This window comes from Ursus arctos, unplaced genomic scaffold (assembly GCF_023065955.2).
Source record: "Ursus arctos isolate Adak ecotype North America unplaced genomic scaffold, UrsArc2.0 scaffold_23, whole genome shotgun sequence".
Taxonomy (NCBI): domain Eukaryota; kingdom Metazoa; phylum Chordata; class Mammalia; order Carnivora; family Ursidae; genus Ursus; species Ursus arctos.
This window is the reverse complement of record NW_026622908.1, coordinates 37,426,661-37,454,411: the sequence shown is the minus strand read 5'-3', so window position 1 is coordinate 37,454,411 and position 27,751 is coordinate 37,426,661. Positions and strand designations below refer to the sequence as shown.

At 42.0% G+C, this 27,751-nt stretch overlaps 1 protein-coding gene and 1 long non-coding RNA gene across 3 annotated transcripts in view; one reads left to right on the top strand and one right to left on the bottom strand.

Annotated features, from left to right (window-relative positions):
* Positions 1 to 27,751, bottom strand: part of LOC125281556 (uncharacterized) — a 148,300-nt gene that overhangs the window by 47,202 nt on the left and 73,347 nt on the right. The window contains exons 10-11 of the long non-coding RNA XR_008961051.1: positions 21,603 to 25,552; positions 18,948 to 19,078 (exon numbers count right to left, since the gene is read on the bottom strand). This is a non-coding gene — a long non-coding RNA (uncharacterized LOC125281556). The remainder of the gene's footprint in view (positions 1 to 18,947; positions 19,079 to 21,602; positions 25,553 to 27,751) is intronic.
* LOC113249743 (transcobalamin-1-like) lies at positions 14,321 to 27,662 on the top strand. 2 transcript variants are annotated; one of them, XM_048215303.2, is made up of 9 exons: positions 14,321 to 14,430; positions 17,460 to 17,639; positions 18,978 to 19,115; positions 20,266 to 20,418; positions 21,666 to 21,856; positions 24,034 to 24,223; positions 25,245 to 25,431; positions 26,768 to 26,886; positions 27,438 to 27,662. In XM_048215303.2, exons 1-9 carry the CDS (start codon positions 14,352 to 14,354, stop codon positions 27,497 to 27,499), a joined length of 1,299 nt encoding a protein of 432 aa, XP_048071260.1. In that variant the 5' UTR covers positions 14,321 to 14,351; the 3' UTR covers positions 27,500 to 27,662. The 2 variants fall into 2 exon arrangements, with proteins under 2 accessions (XP_048071260.1, XP_048071257.1); XM_048215300.2 differs by having other exon boundaries at positions 14,322 to 14,430; positions 20,263 to 20,418.

Here is a 27,751-nt window from a genome sequence, read left to right as displayed (position 1 = left end):
TATAAATACCAATGTGCTTTTGGAAGTATAATCTCAAAGGGGTGTTGTAAGGCTCTGAAAACTTTAAAAATGGTTTTCATGCCCTGGGAAAATAACTTACAAAAGAAATCTGTAGCTCTGATTGGTTGTTGCACTTTCTGGTTTATTGTCCCTGTAATAACATTGTGGTTGATCTGTCCGCATCTCTTATTCAGTGGTATCAGCTTTGTACAGTCAGGCTATTAATCCTTTAGCCTTTGTCACTTCCCCCCTTATATCCATAATAAAGGCATGCTTTGAAATATAGGAAAGGAACATAAAGGCCAAAGAAATTAGAAATATGTGAACCTCCACAGAGAAGTCGAATTAGTAAGATTTAGGGATATGAAGCAGTATGTCGAAGGAAATTAGAATTGTTTGTATACAACACATACACACCTCTAAATGGATAGCTGAGTTATTCTGCACTTAATTTACCTATGCCTCTGTTTCTCTTGAGTTCACGCTGTAAAACCACTGCCTGTTAAATGCAGTCTACTTTTTCATCTTCCACCAAAGGTCGATGTTGAATCGTTTCAAAGTTACTGTCAGAAAACCCAAGTTCATTCTCTGGCTTTCCTGCTCCCTAGTCCTGCTACCTTACCCGAGTCCCCTGGCCTTGACTTCACTCTAATTACATAACCACAAAGAAAAATGAAAGATACAAGAGGTTTTGCCACCAAGTTCTATAGAACATCTAGGGATCTAAAAATGCTAGTTTCACCCAAACTTCTCCAAAACATGCGGAGTATATTAAAAAGGGCAATTATAGACCAAACTCATTCAGGGACATCAACGTAAAAATCATAAACACGGTACAGGCAAATCGACCTCTACTCACACTTTCCCCAGTCGTCCCTTCCTCTGAATCCCCACGGTGCTCTCTATCTCTGGGCTACATTATGGTCTACAGTCTCTCATTCCCTCCTTCTCCAAAGGCAGAATGTAAATCCCAACTGACCAGTGTCTAAATTTCAGTCCTTCCTCTGTTGGACAGCTGCATGACCTGTGGTCAACTGTTAGCCCGTTTAGCCTGTTATTTACTATGAAAACTGGAAACCATGTCTTTACAGTGTTTCTAGATTTTAGGAGATAGAAGGACTAAAGAAGACTTAAGAGTACTTGAAAAGTCCTAATAATATATACGTCAATGCATTCCCCCCTAAAAGGCCATGACTTCTTTAGGGCCAATTCTGGAGTCCCAGTGGTCCTTCTCTCCTAGAAGTACAAAACTCAAGTGTCATAAAAATGAGCAGGTTCTTCATCTTTGGCCTTGACTGCACCTATCTGGCACTGTACCACTGCAAGTTAAGGTCTGGGGGTTAATGATTTCAAATGGTCTTTCTGAATCCCACATTCAGTGACAAGGTAACTAAACTCATATCCCTTCTCAGGTATGTTGGTTACAGGACAGCCAATTCCCAGGGACACCACCAGAAGGCAAAACGTCATCTTGACCAAGTACAGTTGGTTCCACCACAGCCCAGAAAGCAAAAGAAATATATCCTACTGACACTGTCAAAAGAACCGAACAAGGAAAGATTCAGATAGAAATTTTTGTCCCAGAGGACAGAGAAAATTTGAGCACAGCGTCTTATATATAAACACACACACACACACACACCAGAACATCCTTGAGAGGTGCAACGGGATCATTCATATGAAGTCATGCAGTTGTGAGTGAAAAACTAACATCAGGTCAGGCTCATGGAGGCTGACAATCCCCATCGTTTCCTCCACCCAGCAGCATTCCCTTACAACTACAGAGTTAAGCTACATGTGGGATGTCGTCTCTGCTTTGCTTGCTGCGTGGGACATCCGCTGGATCGGGGGAGCCTCCAGCTGGTACACACCCTTTGGTCTGCATGGCCAGGCCAATGTAAATAATCAGTGGAACACAGAAGCTGCCGCTTCTCTGTAGCTCCTGGCCCTCCTCCATGGTAGCCAAACACCCATCTTTTGTGGGTGAAGGGACAAAGGAAACCACATATTTAAGCAGCTGCTGGGTCGGCCAAGGAGATGAAGAGCTGTGCCTGCTGTCTTCTGCCCTGTGTCCTTCTATAAAGCAAAGTGAAGAGGTCGTAGATTAAAGCCCGTTTGTGTCCAATATGTCTGCCAACTTCATTCATTATCCACAGTTGTGGCTCCCCGTTAGTGCTTTTACCACGATTAGATCCTAAGGGAATTTTTAGAGAGATATGCAAAGATAGGTTATGCAGATAAAGCTACCCACCACTAGATTTTCATAAGGAAAAACTAGAAATAACCAAGTGTTGTTTACTTTCTATGCAGTATCCAGGAGTTTTTGGATAAGGAAAAATACATATAGTTTAGGTGAGAAAATATTGCTGTAAGATAAGCCACAGGTAGGACACACAGACAAGGCAAATAAAACAACAGATGTTAAAAGATAACTTTATGACTCAGGAAAAATAAGAAGTGAGAAGAGGAAAAATGAAGGGCTTTGTTTTCCACAATCTGATTTAGAGCTAACACACGGTCACTCAGGGAGGGGACAGGAGATGACTGGAGGCAGGTGGCTGGCTTAGGAGTAGATCAGAGATCAGGGTGGGACATGGCAGGAAAAAAAGGGAACGTTTTCCTTACACAGGGTGGATGGGCATGGGGGGAGTTTCACAACAGGAAATACCTACATCTAAAAGGAAGAATAAAAATAGCTCTTTTCCAAGCATAAGGCTAAACTAGGTAAATCACTTGCTTTGGGGCATGGTGGAAAGCAAAAGACAGAAAGCAGTATCACTACAGAAGTCAGAAAAATAGAATGGCAAGTCACTTCCACTCAAAATAGCAAAGCATAAAAGGCCCAGCAACCTCTTAGAAACTATACCTTCAATCGACAAAGCATGAGGGCACTCTTGTACCTGGATCTTGCTCAGAAAAAGCTAAAAATCAGGTACAAAAGTAAAAATGATTGTAACCCCACAAAATCCTTCATGATGTCAGCTCACAACCAATGACCAAAACATGGGATATTGGAGATACCTGGCCTGGTTGCTGCAGGTCATTTCATAGCCAATACCACCAACCCCCAGCTGACGGCACTTATCACTCTGATGATTGCTTTCACTTTTTGGGAATATATGCATTGTGTTCTCACTAATCCAAACTGCTTAATATCTGAAAACTGTGGAAAGCACAAAGAAGAAAATAAAAACTCTTTATGAAAACCACTATTTTGGGGCTCCTGGGTGGCTCAGTCAGTTGGGTGTCCAGCTCTCGATCTCAGCTTGGGTCTTGATCTCAGGGTTGTGGGTTCAGGCCCTGAGTTGGGCTCCCCAATAAGTGTGTAGCGCCTACTTTTCTAAAAAGCCACTATTTTTATATTCAAAGAAATACTTCTTTCTCCCTCCTGAACCTTGACTTTCCACTGACCACTCCGGTACTGAAATCAGGGGTGCAAATAAAGTGCCACTACCAAGTCTTTGGAAACTACAACTTCTCCAGGCCCTCTCACATTCCTGGGAGAACAAAATGTTCAGGGAGTGTCAACAGGTGTTTATTGAATTGTTGGGGAAAGGCATTTAGGGTGTTTTGCAAACTTTAGAAGCATCAGAACTTTCAGAACCACTTGCAGGGCTTCTTGCACTACAGATTGCTGGGCTGTGCTCCAGGACATTCTTCCTCAGATTTCAAGAATTTGCATTTGCCCAAGAATTTGCATTTCTGAATGTTCTCAGGTGATGCTGATGCTGCTGTTCCAGGACTACACTTTGAGGACCACCGACTCAGCTAATATCACATCAAGGAGCACCCTGTTCAATGGCCCCCAAAGTTTATCAAAATTAACTGAAATGCTATTTAAAAATACAGATGCCCTAACCCCACTGCAGTCCAATAGGATCAGTCATAGCTGGAAGCTTTAGAATACATATGTGTCACTGCAGGAAATGTAAATTCCCAGGGTCTATCCCAATTTTAACAGTTGTCCCCAGGTGAATCACGGAAACCCACACTTTGGAAAACCTTGAACAGGTCCTTAGGACCGCTGATGAGGAGAGAGTGAAGCAGGCCTCCAATTCTCCTTCAGTTAGCTCCACTTCATTTTCATCTGTTTTACACTGGCACCTTTTTTTTAAATCACTAATATTATAAATCCTCTGTGCCCTTTGATTTCAAGTGGAAGATCATGATTCTAAGTAATAAATCAGATGTGCTTAGCAGCTACTCAATGTCATCTTTGACAAATCAATGAGGAATGCAAAAATGAATCCAAATCCTGCTTCTCTTCATATAATCTCCTGCTATTCCCAGCATCTGTATAATAGAAACATTGTAAAACTCTTATGGCATTTGTGCTGCTAGTTGTGGTCTTTTGAAGCTCAGGAATGACCTAAAAGAAAACAGAGACCAGTCCAACTAGCATAGCATTGGGCCTGGTTCCAGAATCAGCAGTCTTAACGAGAAAACCATCCAATTTCACACCTCCTTTTCAGCTTTAGCTCCTTCTAGACGTCACATTACAACAGGAGAGAAAATATGGGATAAATTCATTTGCTACCATGGCATTTTGCATCACCCCCAGATCTGCCAAGAGGAACTTCTGCCCAGGGAAGGGCCTCACTCTAGGCTTCTCCACTGTTGCCTCTCCCTTGGGGCAAAAGATGTGTGGGACCAAGAGGACAAGCCTCCCAGAATTACCTGCCCAAATGGCCCTGAGCTCATATATCCAAGGCCTGCATGAGCCCCTTCCTGAGTCTACCCTCCCAGGTGTATATACTGCTGGGCCCAGTGGGTGGCCAAGGGGCAGCTGTGTATTGGGAAAATGCATAGAGTTTAGACATGTCATCTGTAGTATTCACACACATGCAGTCCATGAGTGGGAGGCCCTTTACAATGCAGGTCAGAAAAGGGCTGGGAAGAGAGGAGAAACGGGACCATGGGCCACTGGAAGGGGGGTAGAGTAGTGATGGGTAGCGGCTTGAACCACACTGTAGTGCTCCAGCATAGAACTCTGAGGGCTAAGAGTGCTAAATGAAATCTATCTATCTCATTATGAAAGCTAGTTTGCCAAAACAGGAGGGCAGAACCTATCTTAATTAAGCTTCTTCACCTTATAACTTTTACAGTTATGGCAGATATGCCTCCACCTGTACCCTTGCTCCAGTCTCCAAACATGCTAGGGAGAACAGACCTGCAGCCCTTGGCACTCAGCTCACAGTGGCTTGTGCTGGGTATCTTCTGATCTCTCTGGGAGCTCTTAGGACCTAGTCTTGTTCTGCTGATAAGCCTTGAAGGAACTGGTTTTTATGAGACATCATGGTTCTTGGCTCATTCAATATTTACCTTCAGCAAGTCAAGATAACCAGAATTACATAACTCTTGCCTGTGAGCTCAGAAAGAGGTGAAACAAAAGAAGTAGAGATTATCTCAAAGTGGATCTCCTTGGTTAGATAAAGAATCTCTAAATAGACAACTCTAGCATAGTTAATAGTTGGATGACCTTGACTCAAAACCCAAATGCTTAAATTCTGAATTCACTCTCACTCCTGATGGAAGCCACACCAACCATTTACTTTCATTTTCCAGTTTTCTCCTGTATAAATGTCTAATATTTATTCTGAGATTATCTACCAACACATGTTACTAATTTATCATTTGCCTTAAGGATCTTAGGTGGTTCCTTTCAGCAAATATTTGAAGACCACAGGATACAGCAGGAAATACAACACTGAACAAGAAAGACTTCTGTTTACCTTTGAGGAACTCACAATCTGGCAAGGACAAGCTCTTTAAACAAACACAGTTAAGAAATAATTCTGCAAGTAAATCGGAATTCTCACAAGTGATACAAAAAAGTATGAAGTGCCAAGAGAGTAGATAACAGGGGAACAGAACTGGGTCTGGGGGTGCAGATAGAGCATCCCTGAGGAGCTAACACTTAAGCTGAGGGACATGAAGTGGCACCACCCGAAAGCAAGACTTCAAGAGGAAAACCAAGTGCCAGTCAGACTTGAGGAGGGAAGGAAGCTGGCACGATGGAAGAACAGGAATGAGTGCGGCTGCAGCATAACGTAGAAGGTAATGAGGTAACGCTGGACACACGGGTAAGGGTCAGAGGGTACAGGTTCTGAGAGATTCACATTGAAAATACGGAGTCTCCTTCCAAGTGCAATGGAAGTCTTCAAGGTTTCTGACCAGGAAGCAAATAATCAGAAGCATGTTTTTGAAGATCACTGTAGGAGTGAAACTGAATACTCAGAGCCCAAAGGGTCACAGACATAGCTTCCATTCTACGAGGATTTCAATAACTTTTTAAAAACATTACCAGCATAACAGTAAAATACCCCTTCTGCAAGGAAAATGCAAACTGACCCTTTCATAGATTAAAAGTCCTAGGCTAGGGGTGCCTGGGTGGCACAGCGGTTGAGCGTCTGCCTTCGGCTCAGGGCATGATCCCAGCGTTGTGGGATCGAGCCCCACATCAGGCTCCTCCGCTATGAGCCTGCTTCTTCCTCTCCCACTCCCCCTGCTTGTGTTCCCTGTCTCGCTGGCTGTCTCTATCTCTGTCGAATAAAATAAAATCTTTAAAAAAAAAAGAAAAAAAACAAACAAACAAAAAAAACACCTAATATTTAAAAAAAAAAAAAAGTCCTAGGCTAGTCTTAGGTAGTCAAACTCTATTCCTTGAGAATTCCTTTTCTTTAAATAGGGATTATGTATTAATCAAGCTTGAGAAATGCTGCACTAGGAGTTGGATGGAGAACGGCTTGGAAGGAGGTACAAGTGGCTAAGACAAAAATCTGGAAGTTATGGTGGGGGTGCAAAACCCCTGTAATCTAGACTAGAGTACTAGCAGTAGAGGCAGAAAAAAAGCAGACTGGTTCCAGAAGGTAGAATATTTGACCCTGTGAGTGGTTAGCTCAGTGATGGAAGGAGACAGGGGTATCACGCTTGACAACCAGATTGCAGGTAGATACAGCTAAATTGATGGTTATTAGATAATAAGAGTTAACAATTGTGTGATGCCTATTATGGACTAGATACTATGCTAAGGAATCTTGTGGTAACTCCTCAAACTCTCACAAAACGTAGGGATAAGAATTATTAGCATCTACATTTAACTGATAAACGGAGATTCAGAGAGGTTAAGTGACTTGCCTAAGGTCACACAGCTCTTAATGAGCAAAGAATCACCAATGAAGAAGTAAGTTGGCAAGAGAAGAAAGAGCTTTGATTTGGGGATATGCTAGTTTGAGATTCCTATGAGACATCCAAGCAGAAATGTAGAGAAAGACTTTCACTATAATTTGGGACTCAGAAGGGAATCCAAGATAGAAATAAAAATGTGGGAAATATTAGTATATTTGTAGACTTCAAACTGGATGTTAGAACACCTAGAGTGTGTAGCATAAGACACAATAGTTTGATACAAAGTCCTGAAGACATATAACATTCAAAGTTTAAAAAAAATATTGGTAATGAGTACAAAGAAGCAGTCAATAAAGCTGGGAAGATAATCAGGTGTGGAGTTTGATGCTATTGTCACAGAAGGGAAGAATGTGTCTCAAATTAGTGAGTCAACTACACTTAGAGCTCCTAAGAGTTGAGGTAGAAAAGACAACCCACAGAATGGAGAAGATATCTGCAAATAACCTATCTAAAAATGGATTTGACTCCAGAATATATATATATATATATATATATATATATATATATATATATATATATATATATATATAAATGTTATATATATATATGTGTATATATATATATATATATACACATATATATATATATATATACACATATATATATATACACAAAACCTCTTACAACTCAATAATTAAAGAGAAATGACCCTGTATAAACAGGCAAAACAACTTTTTGGAGTGATGAAAATGTGCCATAACTGATTGTAGTGATGGTTGCACATACCTGTGAGTGCTCTGAATCTGTGGACACTCTAAAGTTCATTGAAATAAAAACCACTGAAACCACTTTCTATGGCTGAATTATAGAGGATGTGAATTACTTCTCACAAAAGCTGTTTCTTCAAAAGTGAAGGAAAAACTGGAAGCTATCCCTTACATCTGGAAACAGCTTGTTGGCAGTGTTGGCTGAGGAGTTCGATACAACAGTGGAGGCAGAAGACAACAGTAGAAGCTCAGAAGAGTCTGCCAGCCATTTGACTGTTCCCTGCCCATCCTCTGCTCAGCTCTGAATCAGAGGACTGATCCCTGCAAACGCCTTCCCCAGAGCCCTCTACTGTCTCCTTTGTAGGAGTAATGGAAGGGAGCTGGGTGGTAGGGATTTACAGCTGGTTCCATGGCCTGTCATGTACCATCCAGGGGCGCCTGGGGATTTGACCCTTGGTTAACTCTCCTAACGTTAACTCAGGGAATTGTTATGAATTTAACTACAGAAGATGCAAAATAAGTGACAATCTAGAAGAAGGCTATTTACTGTTTTGTTGCTGCTGTCCCAGAGAAGGGGAGCCAGTCACAGACACCTGAGGGGCTGTGTAACTAACTAGGTAGGTATTAAAGGTGAAGAGACCCCAGCACTGATGGTTTCCTTAAGCGAGGGTTGTCCACATATGCTCAAGCCTCATGTCTCATGGCCATGCCCATCTCAAGTGCAGAATGACTGGAACATCGGAAGCTGTGCCTGGGAGTCATAACATCTCCTCTGTGTTGATACCCTGCACGCTGAGGAGTTTCATGTCCTGAAGCCTCATTATGGCTAAGTAAACTTGATCCTGGGTGAAGCCTGTTCTGCCTCATGAGTTGGGTTGTCAATTTGCATCCATCTCACTGCTGCTGGAAGACCAGAGCAGACATTGCCGAGGCACTGCCAGGAGAGTGGAGGGTGGGAGAAGAGGAGGGTCTAAGGTGTTTCTCTTCTCCTGAGACATCCCCAGTCGGTCTATATCCGGCCACCCAGCCCTACTTTCCATGGTTCCATTGCATCCATCAGCCCCTCCAGGGCTGGGATGGTGTCTCTCTGCAGTTGCTAACTAACCTGAGTTGCCCCATTTTCTCCTATTTCCTCTTTCAGCTTGCACAAACCTCAGAAACTAAACCCCCATATTAAAGTACTCTATTGAACTACCTGGTGTCTTTTCTGCTTTCCTAACTGGACCCCGACCAACACAGTTCAAAGCAGGAACGGTCTTACAAAACAGAGCCTTAAGTTAGAATTTTGAAATTGAATGCTTATTTATTTTGGTAGGAATGCAGTTATCACCTCATTGTTAGTAGAAAATGACACAATAATAAACTGTGGCAGGGCTGCCTGGTTGGCTCAGTTGGTTATGCCATGCCTTCTGCTCAGGTCATGACCCTGGAGTCCCAGGATTGAACCGCTTTTCAGCAGGGAGTCTGCTTCTCCCTCGCCCTCTGACCCTTCTCCCCCCACCTTCCACACTTATGTTCTCTCTCTCTCAAATAAATAAATAAAATCTTTAAAAAAATAACCTGTGGCATATGGTGGCATCATACTAGTTTGTCTTCTAGTGTTTCTTAGGGTGAAGGGACCACTGAAGGCAAGATATTTGGAGATAAGTTAGCTTCTGCAGTTGGCTGTGATTGCAGTAACCATGATTAAGGAGATATGTGGTGAGATGCTGTTTCTGACATCACAGGTCAGCTTACAGGAATAAAATTATAAATTCAAGATCTTAACCTCTCTGTTCAACTTATGGGCAGAAAACCAGACAGCTTCTACACGAGACTGATAAGATGCAGTTATTTCTTATACCCACATGCCAGGGGACTTGGAGAATTAAAGCCACAATCTAATTGTACAGCTTGCAGAATGAAAGTTAAACATATAGCCCCCGAAAGTCCCCGCGGTAAAGACGTAGTCATTGACTAGAAAGAAGTGGGATTCTGAGACTCAATGTGAGTGTTTTGAATATACTTCAAAGAATCTGAGAATCTCGAATCACCCAATCACTTTGAAACTTCCTTTCTTACAGAATTAGATTTTCCCATCCGGACTGAGAAGACTAGCTTTTCTTTGCTTGGAGACCCTGTAATAATCTCATTTGATGCAGTTTTCTTGCAAGAACGTGTCTCCTTAAAGCCTGCACGTGTGATCACTCATTGCCTTGAGAACCATCACTCTTGTCAGATCCCAGTGTGACCCAAGAAGACAGAGGCAAAGTTAAACCCAAGAGAAGCGAGTTTAAACACAAAACTAATTACAAGGTCTTCCTAATTAACATTTGCAAAAACCTAAAAAACATGTGTGGAATTGGCCTAACATCTTGGCATGTTGGACCAAAGCAAAAAGAGTATAATGTTGGACGATGCCAAATGTATCAATATAGATGCAGTTACCAGAGACTATGAAATGTGTGAACTTGAGCAACAGCAAGTGGCTCCACCATTTTTCTTGGTTGGTAGTATGGAAGCTGGACTCAGTAGTGACCTACATGAGTAAGAATGTGATGACCAAAATGCACCATCAAAGGCTTATGGAGATGGCAATATTGAAGAGGATTTTATGAAGGGCAACCCATTCATGTCGACTCTTTCTTCCTCAGAGGACCGTGCAGAGAATGACATGATGACATTAGGATATGAATTAGTGAGAGGAAATGGCTGGGAATAATGGTGAGAGATTTGGCCATTCCAATGATCTCAGTTGGTATAGTGTCATCCTAAATTATCCAGATTAGATGACAGTACTTAATCATCCAAGACAAGGTTGGAGCAATTACTGTAGTTGGCAACAGAACCAGAATAACAATAGGAATATTTTAACTCACAGAGATCTATGACATCAGCTAATGAATCAGGAAGTATCTAAGAATGAAATAGGTGATCAGCTTACTAAAGTATTACTTAAACTATATTACTGGAAAAAATTCTAAATATCGCATATCGGTATCTACTGCTGCAGAACTCACCACTCCGATACCTAGTGGTTTAACACAATCATTTTCTCATAAATTTTGGGGTCAAAAATTTGAGCTAGGTTTAGCTAGATACTCTATTAATCTTGACCAGGGTTATTCACATTATTTTATTCATTTGGTGGTTCAGCCAATGCTAAATGATCTAAAATCTCCTCACACAACATTGGGCAGTTGGCAGGCTGACAACTAGAATGTTCTCCTCTATGTTTCCAGCAGGCTAGCTCTTGTTCATACACATGGTAGGTCTCAGGACTCAAACACAGAATTCAAAGCAAAAGCAATTTTCAAACTTCCTCTTACAGCACATTTGCTAACTTCTTATTGACCCAAGTAAATGACATGACCAAGGCCAAATTCAAGTCTAATATTAAAGATATGTCCTGTAGGGAGATGGAAATTGTTTAAAACATTAGCATGTAGGTATTATTTAAACACCTGAGATTTAATGAGATTACAAAGGAGAAAGAAGAATTTTATAAATTGAACCTTAGAAGATTACAACTTCTAGAAAATTAAGGTGCATTAGGAGGAACCAGCAAGAGAACACCAAGGAGGATTCATCAGGACAGTAGAAAGAAAGAGAAAAAAACTCCATAGAAGGATGAACTTCTAGCCAAGTAACGTAAGTAAGGAGAAAACAATAATCAGTCTCAGGAGAGATAAATGAGAATTTTAAATCAACATTGAAAGCAGTGGTGTGGAAGTGACTTCTGGTCCTGAAAAGATCAGTTTTAGTGCAGGAGTCCAGTATCAGGCTTACAACTTCTACTTCCATTTTTATATATTTTAAGCCTTTGTCCCATCAAAAATAATCTCTCAGGAGACATAAATAAAACATAACTATGATACTGTACATTAGATCCCCAGAATTTATTCATCCTATAGCTCAGAGTTTGTACCCTTTGACCAACATCTCCCTGATTCCCCCAGCCCGTAGCCCCTGGCAACCACCATTCTACCGTCTGCTTCATGACTTTGACTTTTTTAAGATGATGCATATAAATGATATCATATAGTATTTGTCTGTCTTTGTCTGATTTATTTCATTTAGCATAACACCCTCGAGGTCCATCCATGCTGTTGCAAATGACAGGATTTCCTTCTTTCTCATGGCTGAATAATATTGCACTGTACATACATTCCACATTGTCCTTATCCATTCATCAGCTGACAAGCAGGCCGATTCCATGTCTCAGCTATTAGGAATAATGCTGCAGCGAACACGAGAGTGCAGCTATCTCTTTGGATACATATGCAGGATTACTGGATCATATATGGTAGTTCCACTTTTAATTTTGAGGAACCTCCATACTGTTTTCCACAATGACTATCAATTTACATTCCCACCAACATTGCACAAGGGTTCCCTTTTCCCCACAGCCCTGCTAACACTTATCGCTTTAATACCAGCCATTCCAACAGGTGGGTGGTGATATCTCACTGTGGTTTTGCTATGCATTTGCCTGATGATTTGTGGTGCTGAGCACCTTTTCACGTACCTGTTGGCCACTGGTGTGTCTTCCATGGAAAAATGTCCACTTGGGTCCTTTGCCCATTTTCCGATGGGATTATTTGGGGGGTTTTTTGTGATTAAGTTGTGGGAGTTCCTTATAGATTTTCAATATGAATGCCTTATTAAGTATACAGTATCTGAGAAATATATTTTTTACATTCTACAGGTTGCCTCTTCATGCTGTTTATTGTTTCCTGGCTATGCAAAAGCTTTCCAGTTTGAAGTAGGCCCACTGGCTGGTTTTTGCTTTTGTTTTTTTGTGCTTTTGGTGTCAGAGCTCAAACAAATCATTGCCAAGATCTATGTTAAGGAGCTTCTTTGCTTTGCCTTTTCTGCAGGTCTGTTAGGTCTATTTATGAGTTTTCTTTAGAGGCATCATGTTCGCCTGCTTTGTGATCTGTCTGCCTTACATTTGTGTCTGTGTGTTTCAAGGAGCAAACTCCTCTCCATCTTTACAGCCTGTTTTTGACATGTAAAGACCTTTTCCTGTCTGGACTGATGGGATTGCCTCTGGGATCACAGTCACAGTCGTGCAAGGTTGGAACTGGGTCACCTGGCTGCTGCTGGGTGCTCAGTTGGGCCTGCAAACCACAAGCCTATCTTCAGTTGCATGATGTTCCTGGCTCCTGCTGGGTCACTGGACAGGTCTCTGCATTAGTAGGACTGTCCCTGAACCACAGCTGAGAGGGGACGGAGCCAGGTCACAGGGCCACTTCAGGATCTGTAGTAAGACCAAGGTCAGCTGGCCTGCCTCCTAGGCACTGATGGGTGTGTCTCCTCCCAGGTCCCTAGCTGGGTAAGACTGCTCCCAGACCATGACTGATGTTGGAGCCAGGTCACAATGCTTCAGGCTCCACAGCCCTAACCAAGGTCAGGAGTCCTATCACCAAAGGCTCAGGTGGGCATGATTCCTTCCAGGTCCCTTGGCTGATGGTGCTATTCACAGGACCAATGCAAAACAGGACTATAGCCAAGTCCACAAGGGGATGAGTCTGTTTTCTGGTCACTATCCGGGACCACGGTCAGTGAGCCTGACTCTTCAGGCTGCAACAGGGAAAAAGGCCGGGAAGAAAAATTAGAGTTGGCAATTCTGTGCTTTAGCATTAGTGAATATAAGTCTTCTTTGGTGTGCCTTTTCAGTAAGCTCTCCCTGAGTGCTCCACTGAGGTTTCACAACCTCCTACTTGGAACCCACAGCTCCCACATAGAAGCTTGTGTCCATGGATGGCTGCTAAAATGATTGTTGCTGTTGGCGAATATGAGCAGGGGACCTCCTATTCTGCCATCTTCCTGAGCCATAGCAAACATTTTAAGGCCAAACTGATAGTATTCTCTGATCCTGGAAGACCTATGATAGACACTTCTCACATGGAGCTTATAGCATCTTTTCTGGCACAGCAAAAATCCATATTTGATGTATATCTCTGTGGTTTTCCTCCTGGGCTATGAAAGTCTCAGGGTACTTATCTTAGAAGAAAAATCATACATCAAAAACCACTATGCCGAAGATCCTCAGTGCCAGGCTCCCCCATCTTGCCTGGTCAATTTCAGTCTTACAACTTCTACCTCCATTTTTGCCCCATCAAAACTAATGTTTCAAAAGACTAAAATAAAACACAACCAAAGTGGAATGGAAAAGAGGGAAATTTAATTTATTCTCATTGGGCTGAAGGCAAGTAAGGAATATGAATCCAAAAATTTGGGATGGGAAACAAAGAACATTATTTCCTCTTCCTCTTTGACTGTACCTTTCAAGCCTCCTTCCTGGTTTATCACAATTTTTGGACAAATATATTTGACCACACCCCTGACGTTGCTCAATATTTGTTTAAGTGAAAGAGGCTGAGGCAAGCTAAAGGAGGAGCTCTCATTACCCTCTGCCATCACCCAATAAATAGCCAGACAAGCCCTCACCATTCCAGAACACTTGGAGAGATGAGACAATCCCACCAGCTGCCCCTAATGGGGCTCCTATTATTTTCTCTTATTCCAAGGCAACAATGTGAGATCTGTGGTGAGTATGCATTGAGCTAAAATTACTCCTAGTGTGATAGTCTTCTAAAGTCTACTGGCAGGGGACTGGTGTAGAGTGACCTGAGAAAAGACCCTATTCCAGTTCTATATGTGATTGGATTCTACAAGTAATGTAAAACGTGACAAGACATGGTGAGGAAAGTTCCATAATGTATGTTGTTTTAAGACGGGTCATAGATTTAATGCTAACTTGCCTAACTCTTCCTCCTATATTCAGATTGTCTCCACCATAACAACCCTATCAAACAACTGTCTATTCTTCTTCATTTTCAATGATAGAATATTCAGGATCCCAGGAATTTTTCAAGATCATAGAAAGCTTTCTTTTGAATTTGAGATGCAATCTATTTTTTTGAAGTTCAACCCATGGGTTTTGGGTTAACCCCTTATAACGAGACAGATAAAAAATAATGTTAATAATCTCTTTCAGGGACACCTAGGTGGCTAGTTGATTAAGTGTCTGCCTTTGGTTCAGGTCTTGATCCTGGGGTCCTGGGATTGAGCCCCCTCATTGGGCTCCCTGCTCATCAGGGGGGTCTGCTTCTCTTTCTCCCTCTGCCCCTCCCCCTGCTCAGGCTCTCTCTCTCTGACAAATAAATAAATTAAATCTTTAAAAATAATAATAATAATCCCTTTTAAACAATGAAGACCTCTCTTGTCACTATTGGGTTTAGATGTTTTAAGCTATACATCTCCCTCCCTCCAACTCTTCACCACAGGACATGGGTACAAGCCCATCATCTCTCCTCTGGGTATAGGATCCCAAGATTGTGTGATTCTATTAAAAAGTACTAAGTAGGAGAAAGAAAATCTGGTTCAGGTGTAGTCTGACCCCCTACTAGCTGAATGATCCAATTTTTCTGAAAATTTTTTTAGCTTCATCCATAAATTAAGGATAATTGGGGAAACGTGTTGAAGCAAGTGCTGTCATGAAGCCTGATGTAGCTTCTAGGTGCATGAGTTCTCTTCTTTACATCTTTAACCTGGAATTGAACTTAAACCCAGTCCAAAGATGACTCGTGTTGCCATTGGTGGCTACATGCTCCTGGTATTCTGTAGCCTACAAGAGGAGGTCAACGCCACAGAAAGTCTTGTGTTCACACAAGCTAAAGCACAAACTCTGCCAACTCTAATTTTTCTTCCTGGCTTGTCATTTCTTTTGTTGTATCCTAAGAATAGGGGGTCTCTGAGGAGGCTTTGAAATTCAATTCATTGTACAAAATAATTAACTTCATCTTTAGTGATCAAGGAAAATGATGAGTGGTTGACCAGGAACTGAAAAGTCTGTTTCAGTACCAGAAAATCTGCTCAAGTGGATGCTTCCACAAAATCTCAGCCATGACTCATCAATGGTCCAAGTATTCTTGTAACAAACCAGGACTTTTCTACAACCACTGGTTCAGATCTCCTTGACTCTCTTTTAAAGAGAAGAATGATGGAGGGGCGCCTGATTGGCTTAGTCAGTAGAGCATGCAACTCTTGATCTTGGGGTCATAATTGTGAGCCCCGCATTGGAGGTAGAGAACTCACATTCCTCAGTTCTCTAAATATAGTGACAGAAACTCCAGTTGAGCTAAAAGTGATAATATGTATGGTATTTTACAGTTTATTAAGTGATTTCTTGTCCAATATCTATAAAATAGAGGTTAATATCCACAATTTGAAAATGAGGAAACTGAAGGTCAGGTGGGTTATGGGTTACCTAAGTTGCCCATAGTCATAAGTTAAGGACCAGAGAATCCAGCCAAGTTCTGGCTGAACAAAGTATCCCACTAACTCAAGAGATAATCTGGAGATGGGTAGGATTTTTCTTGGGAGTGTGAACAAAGTACATTTTCTAAAATTTTAATTCATTTATTTTAGAGAGAGAGTCCATGAGGGGGAGGGGCAGAGTGAGAAGGGGAGAGAGAATCACAAGATGACTCAACGCTGAGCACAGAGCCTGACCCGGGGCTCGATCCTACCAACGTAAGATCATGACCTGAGCTGAAATCAAGAGCCAGCCACTTAACCAATTGAGCCACCCAGGCGCCCCTGAACAAAGTACATCTAAAAAAATTTTTTTAAGATTTTATTTTATTTATTTGAGAGAGTGAGAGAGAGAGAGAGAGAGTGCATGCACAAGCTGAGGGAGAGGCAGAGAGAGAGAGAGAAGCAAGCTCCCCACTGAGCAGGGAGCCCAATGCAGGGCTCAATCCCAAGACCCTGGGATCATGACCTGAGCCAAGGCAGATGTTCAACCGACTGAGCCACCCAGGCACCCCACATCTAAAATTATTTTAAATGGTAACTAACTCATCTAATTTTCCTCTAGTTCTTGGGATCTCTGGACTCTTTTAACTTCCACAGTAGAATGTGACTCCCCCCTAACCTTCCCCTGAGATTTGGGCATGTTGTAAGCTGACTAGAGGGTTTTCTGAAGGGTGCATGCTGCCGAATAATGATCTTGATGCCAGGCCAGGTGGGCAACCAGACAATTCAGCTCTGGGGGGGGTCAATCTCCACCATAACATAGAAGTGTTTTCTTCTTTCCCTCAGTATTAATAACCTGATTGAGTTCGAAGAAAATGGAGAAGGGAAGAAACTCAATCCAGCAAGTAGAAAGGACTACAGATTGGGAGTCAGAAGACATGTATTCAAGTCTCCATTAAACTTTCAATTACGGAGGTTTCTTTAAGGACATGATGGCCAGGCCTGATCCTCAAAATCAGAATGATACTAGATCTCCCGGGCAGGACTGATACTCTGCCAGTACACAATAGTAAGATTGAAACAACTGTTAGTACATGGAAACACTTCCATGCTGGTTGGTAAAGGAGTAATACCTGATGTAGCAGAGATTTCAGATCCACCTTCGTACTGTTCCAGCAACATAGCCAGTGACCACTGGATCGCTCTATCTGTGCCATATCGTTACTAAACGTTTTAAGACAAGCCCTGTTCCTAGGGTTCCTGTTCCTTAATACATTCTTAGTGTGTATTTCTTATTTCCTCCTTCCTCTACCACAGAGGTAAGCAAAGAAAACTATACTGCTCTAAACCCTCTGATAAGCACAATGATCAATTCAAAATATAACAAAGGAATCCAAGCCGCCAATGTACTGCTGTCCCTCAGACTTGGTGGGTTCCTGAGCCAAAGCCAAGATCAACAGCTGACTGAAAAAGTCCTTCTCGCTACAAGAAGTACAGGTGAGTACCTATATTCTCTGGAAGATTTAGGAAAAGACTTACCTATCCATAAAGATTATCTCCAGCAACAGAACTTGGACAAAATTCTGTGTCCAAAGTCTCCCTGCTACATCTATCCTAGCTGTATAAAACTTGAGGGGACAGAAAGGGACCTCACATCACCAATCCTCTGCCATTTATTCTACAGCTAGGCCTTACTTCTTTGAGTCCTGAAAAACATTTTCCTTCAAAAGGACACAAGGAAAAGCAAAAGAAATTAAAGACCCTTATCCACGAATACTGCTCTGTAAGCTAGCTGAGTTCACAACCAGACAGGGATATGGCCCACAAGTGAGAAAGCAGACAGTAGCAATGTAAACACAAGGAAACAGAGATGAGGACTGGGTTTTTTTGTTTTTGTTTTTTATTTTGATTTGCTTTGTTTAGAGAGAGGGAGGGAGGTACAGAGGGAGAGGGAAAGACAGAATCTTAAGCAGGTTCCACCCTCAGCACTCAGTGCAGAGCCCAATACAGGGCTCAATCCCACAACCGTGAGACCACGACCTGAGCCAAAATCAAGAGTCAGACACTTAGCCAAAATCAAGAGTCAGTCAACTGAGCCACCCAGGCACCCCAGATGAGGACTGGGGTTGAATGCAGGCTAGATGCTGAGTCCTTCATGTCAATACAGGGCTTAGATTTCTTTTTTTTTTTTTTTAAGATTTTATTTATTTATTTGACAGAGATAGAGACAGCCAGTGAGAGAGGGAACACAAGCAGGGGGAGTGGGAGAGGAAGAAGCAGGCTCCTAGCAGAGGAGCCTGATGTGGGGCTCGATCCCAGAACACAGGGATCACGCCCTGAGCCAAAGGCAGACGCTTAATGACTGCGCCACCCAGGCGCCCCGGGGCTTAGATTTCTAATTGAGATGGGGGGAAATGAAGAAACCCCTACCTACCTCACAATATTATTCTAAGAATTACAAGAAGCCTGGGAACTTTGATACTCTATAAGGCAAAACACCCAAGTCAATTATTACTATTTTGGTAAGATAGCATCCACAATGAGAGTAAATCCCAAGGTTTTATTACCTTTTTCTTCTTTTAAAAATTTTATAAGGATTGCATGTTTCCTTAAACCTCCCATGATTTCACAGGGAAGACTAAGATCTAGCTTGCATTTATACAGCACGGCTAGAAAAGTCTCCGCTTTGGGGATGAAGAAGAGGACAGTAAAATACTGGTATAGACTGGGGAAAAAAAGAAAGAACTGACAGGCAATGTAAGTCACAAGCAAGACAGGAGACCAAAAAAAATCACAAGCATGTACCTTGTTAAACTTGAATACTTTTCTTTTCAGAGCCATCGTTAACCTCGGGACAGCTTGCCTTGGCTATCCTGGCTTTGGGAGCATGTAAAGGGCCTGATGGAATTCCCAAAACTTCTGAACTGGTCATAGATCTAGAAAATAAATTCCAAGCAGAAATTAAAAATATGGGTAAGAATCAAAATTTCAGAGACCCTGGACAACCTTGTCTTCTCCTCCACTGGTTCAGAACTGAACAAGTTTCCCTTCAGTCTCTCCTTCTCCTCTTTATTCTATTCATCCCATATATCTTCATAGATCACTTTTCCTTCTTCCCTCTTTTTTTTTTTAAGATTTTATTTATTTATTCAACAGAGATAGAGACAGCCAGTGAGAGAGAGAACACAAGCAGGGGGAGTGGGAGAGGAAGAAGCGGCTCATAGCGGAGGAGTCTGATGTGGGGCTCGATCCCAGAACACCGGGATCACGGCCTGAGCCGAAGGCAGACGCTTAACCGCTGTGCCACCCAGGTGCCACCCAGGCGCCCCCCTTCTTCCCTCTTTCAACATGCATCTTGAATTTTCTTTTCAAATAGGTTCAAATGCGTATCGACTCACATCAACCTTACATGTGATGATGAACACACATGTGCACACACACACACGCACACACACACACACGCACACACACACACAAACTCATAGAACACAGCTCTCTTGTTCTCCAGAAGCTTGGCTTTTAGACAAATAATGAAATACACCAGAAATAGCTGAGCAACACAAGACACTATGTCAGAAGTTCCATGGCATATGATACTAGTAGAAGGGCTAAAGATGGCCCAAAGTACTTTATCACTGGGACAAATAGGCTGACCATGATGGTTGTTACTGAAGTGCATTGTTTTTATTTCAACACCCACCCAGAACTATTATTCGTTAAGTTGCTCTGATCCCATCTCATTTTGAGATGGCCTCCACTTCTTCTACTTCTACTTATAGTTTGAACACATTTGCATTGAAAGTGCAAGAGGCTTAGCTGCAGGAAATCTGTGTTCTGGTCCTAGTTCTGTAACCACCTGAGTATCAGGATGGTATTTTAATCTCTTTAGTGCTGAGTCTCCACAGTTAAGAAATGAAAGGAGTTGAGTTGAATTTGGTGGTTCTTAACAGCCTTTCCATTTCTCAGGCTTGCTGATTCTATGGGTGATCTTCCCCCCTCTATTATTCACCTCTCCTTAAATGTAAAGAAATTCTAATAAATAGATTTATTAGGAATAGATTGAAAATTTATTACTCCAGTGTTATTTCCATGAGTAAGGTATTTCTTTCCTCTCTGACAGAAGAACATGATGGTAATCCACTGACTAACTACTACCAGCTCAGCCTGGATGTTTTGGCCTTGTGTCTATTCAGCGGGAAATACTCAATTCCTAAAGTTGCTGAAATCTTCAAACCTGGAAATAAAAATTACTATTTCCATGAACAGTTCTCAGTAGGTGAGTCATTAAACCCAATTCCCTTGGCATAGAGGACATAGTCACTGGTAAGTCTTTTCCTTTGAGTTTTTCTGCCAGTAAGTACTTGGACTTTTTTTTATCCTCTTCACCCTAGTGATCAGGGAAGAGAATTTTCTTTTTGAGAAGAATGGATATTGGGGGGCATTTAAGCATCTTTCTAGATGTGCAATATAGTAGAAAGATCCAGTTCCTACGCTACCCCGTCTTTGAATGACATAACCAATGGATGTTAACTCTGACCTTAATTTTCCCCTCTGTAAAATAACGCTATATTGCGAGAATCTTCATACAAGACATTTTAGAAAGTATAAGTATTAGAGAAAAGAGAACAGTGGAATTCATTTATCTTAACTTTGCCTGTTTCTCTAATTTATTGGGACCATTTGGATGTGTGGGCTTACTTGGACAACATCACCTCTCCAGGGATAAGGTCCAATATTTTGATCAATAAAGTCTGTATCCCCAACAGAGAAGAACCAGAAATTTTCCCCTGGGTCAACTTACACATCCAAAAAGATTCCCCATGTAAACAGCTAGTATTGCTGCTCAGCCCCAGTGGATCCAGATACACAAGCTCATCTTTCTCCAAAGAACCCAAAGACAATCACTGCTCGGTATCTCGAGATAATAAGGAGAATGTGAGATTTTTCATACTCTCTTTCTGAGGCAGAGGGAATGTACAGGGGGAACTAAATAACAAGCCAGAAGAAGACTTTTTCCTCCCTTCGTGCAAACTCTTGTCTCATCCTACTCTTAAGAAGCTTTACTGGAAAACAATTCTCTGAAGTGCTATTTTCTAATCGGCCTAATGGAAACATTGAAACATTGCAAAGACATATCTTGTTTGGGGTATCATCATGAATTCTCTCAATTCCTTTGCCAATATGGCTGATAGGTGAAAAAAATGAGAACAACCAAGATATAGAAGCGAGAGACTGTTCACGTGTATGAACCTGCAAATCCATATGTGTTTCTATGACCAACGGGTGAGTTACTGAGTACAAGGTACAGGGTTACTCAAGATCTGGAAATATCTGAGTGGTGAGTGCTGGAGGGATGATTGCTATGTCTTCAAATCCTTCTCTCCCATCATCAACCAGCATGACCAATCTTCCCAGTTTGTCTAGATCTCTCCCTCTTTTAGCAATGGAAATTGTACATACCAGGAGACCCTCAGTCCAAGGAATGGTCAGTCACCCTATCACCACTGTTTTGTTTCCTGGCAGATACTGGTGCGATGGCTGTCCTGGCTCTGACCTGTGTGAAGGAGAACATAACAAGAAGGCAGGACCAAACAGATAGCAAGGATGCAGAGAACATTGTTAATCATACGAGGTCACTGGTAAATGAGATTCTGTCTCAAAAAACAGAAAATGGTCTCCTCGGAAACATATATAGTACAGGAGAAGCTATGCAGGTAAGTTACTGGGTAAAACAGAAGACAGAGAAGGGAGTCATGAAGGAAAGAAATATCTGTAGCCTTTCTTCTCGGACCTCTAAGATATGACCCATTCTGTTTCCTATACTAACTGATTTTACGTGATTCTTGCCCCTGATGGAAATGTATTCTCTCCACCTTAGATCCTTATCTTTCCATGTCCAATGCGACCATGAAGCTTTTCTTGACTACAACTTTTTTGTCATTCTAGAGTCTACTCCAACCTACTATGTTGTTCTATCAAATGCAATTTCACCCTTTGCCATATACCAGCGTTTGGTGCTTACCTCCCAGATTAGATTATTGTTGTCCAAGTCATAAGAGGCAGTGCCAGTAATACCAGCTAGTCTTTATTGCCATGCTCATTGATGCACACAACAACTCAATGAGGAAAATATTATCACCTCCGTTTCTCAGAAGAAGTGCATGAGTCATGGAGTATCAGTACCTTGCCTAACATTACAAAGCCAAAGAGTAATTCAGACGTGGATGGAACCTGAATAGTTGGTTTCAAAACTCACACTCAGCACCTACTCTGTCCTGTATATGTTCCTTGAAGTTTGGGGCTTCATTGCTGCACTCACTCACTGATTTACTCAACCTTAACAGGTACATACAAGAAGAGATGAAGGAAGATTTACAGAAAAAATGTCACTGGGTCTTTGGTATGAGTAGGGGTCTGCCAGGCCACCCCAGGATAGGAGGGCTTTCCAAGGGAGAGAGGACAGCAAGGACAAAGACCAGAGGAACGAAAGAACGTAACGTATCTTAGGAAGATCAAGGTGTTCGACGTGGCCAGGGCAGGGTCCTTGGGCAAAACTACAAGGAGCAGCTGGGGGTGTAACAGGCATCCAGTCACACAGGTTATTTTGACTGTTGGTGCTGGTGTGGCTGTTGTGTGCCTTGCTGAGTTTGGACTTGATAAAACAGTGCTTGCCCGTTCCGGCTGCACATCTGAACCACCTGCAGGAGCTGCTGGAAAACACTCATGTTTAGGCTCCACACCAGCCAGTTAATACAGAAACTTAGAGGGGGAGCATGGGCCTTGGGCGGGTTTAAAACCCTACAGGTGATGTTCATTCACAGCAGGCTTGAGAGCTGCTTGCCTACAAGACAGTTGTTAAGAGGAAATATGATCCTTTCTTTTAATATCCCACAAATGCTTGTTGACTTCTTGGTTAACTTAAAGGGTCTTCGGGAGAAAATGAAAAGAGAAACTGTCCTTCCCTGAGAAACTACAGAGTGATGTCTGCAGGACCAACCCATTTTGGTCCCCGTCTTACTCACTCTGATACCTTCCTGACTTTTCCTACCCCCTCATGCTGTCCCCTCGATCCAGTTTACATCTGCTGCTTCTATAGTTCCTATTCAAGAAGCTATTGGATTCCCCATTGTTAAGGAAATCACGTCAGGCACCTCACCCTGAGGCTCAGGGGTCCACCGATGCGGCCCCCACCTCACTCTCCAGCCTGTTCTTCCACAATCACCCTGAGTCTCCCCTGTACACCAGTCCTGCCAGGCCAGGAGGAATCCCCTGGGGATCTTGCTAAGATGCAGACAGTGTCATCACAGACAGGCCAAGCCCTGGCCGCAACTACTCTAGCGTCCTTGCTCATGCGGTCCCCCTGGCAGCAGTGCTCCTCTCCTGTCTCCTAATGAAATGCTGTCATACCGTCAAGGCCTACCTCAAGTACTGCCTTCTCCACCAAGCCATTCTTCAGGGTCACCAAATGTTTATGTGCTCTTCCTCTTCTGGAACGCCATGGCACTAGCTGCTTCTCTTAAGGCATTCACCTTAGGGGCTCCTTTATGATTGTCTGTTAACAGCATTTATCAAGGGTCTCCTTTGTGACAGGTACTGTTCCAGTGTCAAGGCTACACGAGTGGATATGAATACAAGAGTGAATATTTCTCTCTCATTAGAGAAAGTCTGTTCTCATTGATGCCATTACTGGTTCTGTTATTAAGCAATTTCCCATCTCCCCCCAAACTAGTTTATAAATTTCTTGGTGACAGGAAGGTATCCTAGTTGTCCAAGGTGCTTCCCCTGTATGTCTAGCAAATATTTACTGAATTCGTTAGATATAGGCTTTCCCCTTATTTGATGTTTCTCTCATTCATTCTCATTCCCTCTCATTCTTTCTCTCACACGTTAGGCTCTCTTTGTTTCACCAACCTATTACAACAAAAATCAATGGGACTGCCAAAAAACACGGGATAGAGTGCTCGCAGAAATTTCTCAAGGAGCATTCCGTATGCCAACTGCTGCAGCTCAAATCTTACCGGCTCTGATGGGAAAGACCTACCTGGATGTTAACAAAGACTCTTCTTGTGTCTATGGCTCAGGTACTAAAGAGCATAATACCCAAAGCAATGTGAGACTAAGGTGTCCTAAGGGACCGGAAGTGACCAGATAAACCACTAAAGCATAATGGTTCCCAGATAGAACTCAGTACTCCATGTGTCACCAGTGATTATAACCACCTGAGGATTTGTTCTTAACAGGGAAGTAGATGTTGTTCTTGGTTCAAACACTGATCAACAAGGTAGATTTGATTCAATGGTGTCTATCTCCATAGGGATGTTTTCTGATGGCCAGTTAGATGTTCTGAGCATCATTCCCATTCTAAACTATTATGGTGTCCCTGACTCTCTATTATGCACAATGAGTGAGCCCTCAGGGAGCTCAGAGGAATATGGGAGGAATATGGCAGTATTACAAGAAAATTAGAGCACGAATCGTATATTCAAACAACTGATTTTTCAAGAAGGGATGAAAGACTTGACTTTTATCTCTGATCATTCCTGGTTCAGCCACTTATAGGTAGGTTTAGGGACCTCAGACAAAATGTTTAATATCAAACTCTAGTTTACTAGTATAAAAAATGCAAATGATAATAGTATCTAATGTTGGTTTTTGTAAGGACTGAATAAGATAAGCCAAGTAAAATGATCAGTACAGTGCATGGCATTTAATGTCTTTTCAATAAATGTTAAGAAATAAAAAGGCACCCAAGAAAAAAGGGAAGCATTACTGTATGCTGTACCAAAGCAAAACAAAAACAAGAACGAAACGACAGCAACAAAACTGCGAAAACTCAGGAGCCTCTGTGAGAAAAGGAGACAGCGCAACTGAAGTGCTGAAACAGCTGGGAGTGGAGCCGAATCACATTTACCAGCTGGTGCCTATCTGGTTGAGTCACACAAGAGATCTGCCCCTTGGCTGATGATTCTTGCTCCTTGTAGCAAATCCTTCTCTTGGTAAAGGAAAGTAGGGATGGGCGAGGGGCTGGATGGGTAGGTAAACTCGAACATCTTTTTTATTATTCTGAATAGTAATTCTTCTCTGCTTTTTTGTCTTTGCCAGATTCCTTCAACATCTCCACTCAGGAGCCTGTATCAGTGACACCCGCTGTCTCACCCTCTGAAATCGAAGTATATTACTCTGTGGTAATCAATAACCAAATAGATAACACCACAGTCTCTGTGCCAAATGGTTCTGTCTTCCTAGATGTGATGGAACAAGCTCAGAAAGAAAATGCAACTCGATTTAGGTATGTCTGTACGGAACCTAAGGTGAAGCTATTTAGTGATTTTGAAAGACTCAGTAAGAATACATATGCACCTGAACAAAGTATATTTGAAACACGTCTTCATCAGTACTTTGCTGGCCATCTACATCTCATGGCAGGGGTTAAAAAAAAAGGTGAGACTTGTCATCTTCTAGCACACAGTAGGTACTAAATTAATGTTCATTTAATGGGTAAATAAGTCCCAGGGATCTCTCTTCTGTCTGCAAAATTCCTTCAACAAATAGAACCTCTTAGGTCAGTCATTTGGTGTTCAGAACACTGGGTCATTATTTTTGAATCACTGACCCCTTTAAAAATCAGATGAGTGTTCAGTGGAACACTACATACAACAAGAATTTATGATGTACTATATATGCTGGCTAACTGAACATAATAAAAAATTAATTAAAAAACAAAATAAATAAGTAAAAAATAAATAAAAATCAGATGAGTGCAGTGGCTGCTGATCCCAGACAGGTGAACATACACACGAAACTCGTCCTTAAATCAGAGGTTTCACAAATGCCCTGAGTCTCTCCATGCTCCCCTCTTTCAGATTCATGGACCCCTAGATTAAGGTTCCCTGGCCTAAGAAGGTCAAATATTAAAATTAAGATATTGACTTTGCCTCTGAAAGGTATGGTTCATTTGACTCCCTAAATCTAATCAGCATTTACTTTTCTAGTAACATGAGGTAAGATGCCATAGAGAAAATTATATATATATCATATATATGTACTGAGTAATGGAAATATGATATATATGTAATGTAAATATTATAAAGGTTGCTTTCAAGGGCTCCCAGGAAGGCAGAGAAATGTGACCAGGGAATGTGAAACAGACATTGGCCATGTCACTTTTTAATAAACACAATATGAAATATTAAATTGCTCTTTCCTGTTCTTCTTTCCTAAGAGAAAACCTACTTATTTATGATGACCTAGGATGTGAGGTTAACATTTTCTTCTGCTACTTTAGTATCTTCAACAGTTACTATCTTGGGGTAGAATGTTAGCAGTTGTTGACTACAGAGGGTCTACCAGGAAGGGAGGCAGGGGCAGAAACAGGCATCACTCCTCTAATTTAGCATAGATTGTGGAGTGCCTGCAGCAGAATCACCTGGAGTGTTAACGACACATGCAGATTCCTAGTCCCCACCTCACCTACAGAATCAAAGTATCTGAGGATAGGGCCAGGAAATCGGTTTTTCTCGATAACGGCTTCAAATGACGCTTAGGTACGTTGAAGTTTGAGAAATGCCCATTAAGGTTACCCTTGAAAATTCTAAATTCCTGAAACCCATTAATTGTCCCCACAGTTTCACAGCAGAGGAGAGCTCATGGGGCCCCTACATCACCAGCGTTCAGGGCATAAAGGCCAACACCAATGACAGGACCTACTGGGAGCTCCTGAGCAATGGTGAACCCCTGAGCCAAGGTAAGAGAGAGAGTGCCAAAAAGCCCCACAGAGTGACAATGCCCCAAACACCCAGATGTGAGTGTGTGAGCTTTCGTGGGGAATGTGCCAAGGCGTTGGGAAATTGAGATCCATTATTTGGTGATTTGGTGATGAAATCATTTGATCCAATGGATGCCTGTGTGGTTCAGTCAGTTAAGCATCCAACTCTTGGTTTCAGCTCAGGCCATGATCTCAGGGTTGTGAGATCAAGCCCTGAGTAGGGCTCCACACTCAGTGGGGAGTCTGCCTGAGATTCTCTCCCCATCCCTCTGCCCCTCCCCCTGCCTGTGCTCTCTTTTTCTCTAAAATAAATAAATCAAAAAAAAAAAAAAAAACAACGGGTAATGGTTATTAAGGAGGACACGTGATGTGATGAGCACTGGGTGTTATATGCAACTAACAAATCATTGAACACTACATCACAAACCAATGATGTACTATATGTTGGCTAACTGAACTTTAAATTAATTAATTAATTAATTAATTAATTAAATAAAATCATTGATCCACTTCTCATTCTTCCTTTTCAGGAGTTGGTAGTTACGTTGTCCATCAGAAAGATCATTTGGAGGTTCGCTGGAGCACATACTAATAAATTCAAACCTTCCTTAGCTGGATCGAATCCTTTTGCAGTAGACTTGCAGGCGGAGATTGGCCTCATGCCTTCCTTTTCACTCATCTCAATTTCAATAGGAGGGTCAAAAACCTCCCCTTCTTTCTTTGTGTGTTCAATAAAAGATCAACAGCAATATAAAAAGAGCATTTTCTAATCATTTCATTTTAAAGTGGGATTATTGATAGAGGGAAGACCACCACGGTAAGAGGAAAGAGAAAAGAGATTAGA

Excerpts from the sequence above, each read along its gene's own strand:
- LOC113249743 (XM_048215300.2), top strand. The coding sequence starts at position 14,352 with ATGAGACAATCCCACCAGCTGCCCCTAATGGGGCTCCTATTATTTTCT. Across the intron at positions 14,431-17,459 it reads GCAACAATGTGAGATCTGTG|AGGTAAGCAAAGAAAACTAT; the intron begins GTGAGTATGCAT and ends CCTCTACCACAG. Across the intron at positions 17,640-18,977 it reads TCTCGCTACAAGAAGTACAG|AGCCATCGTTAACCTCGGGA; the intron begins GTGAGTACCTAT and ends TTTTCTTTTCAG.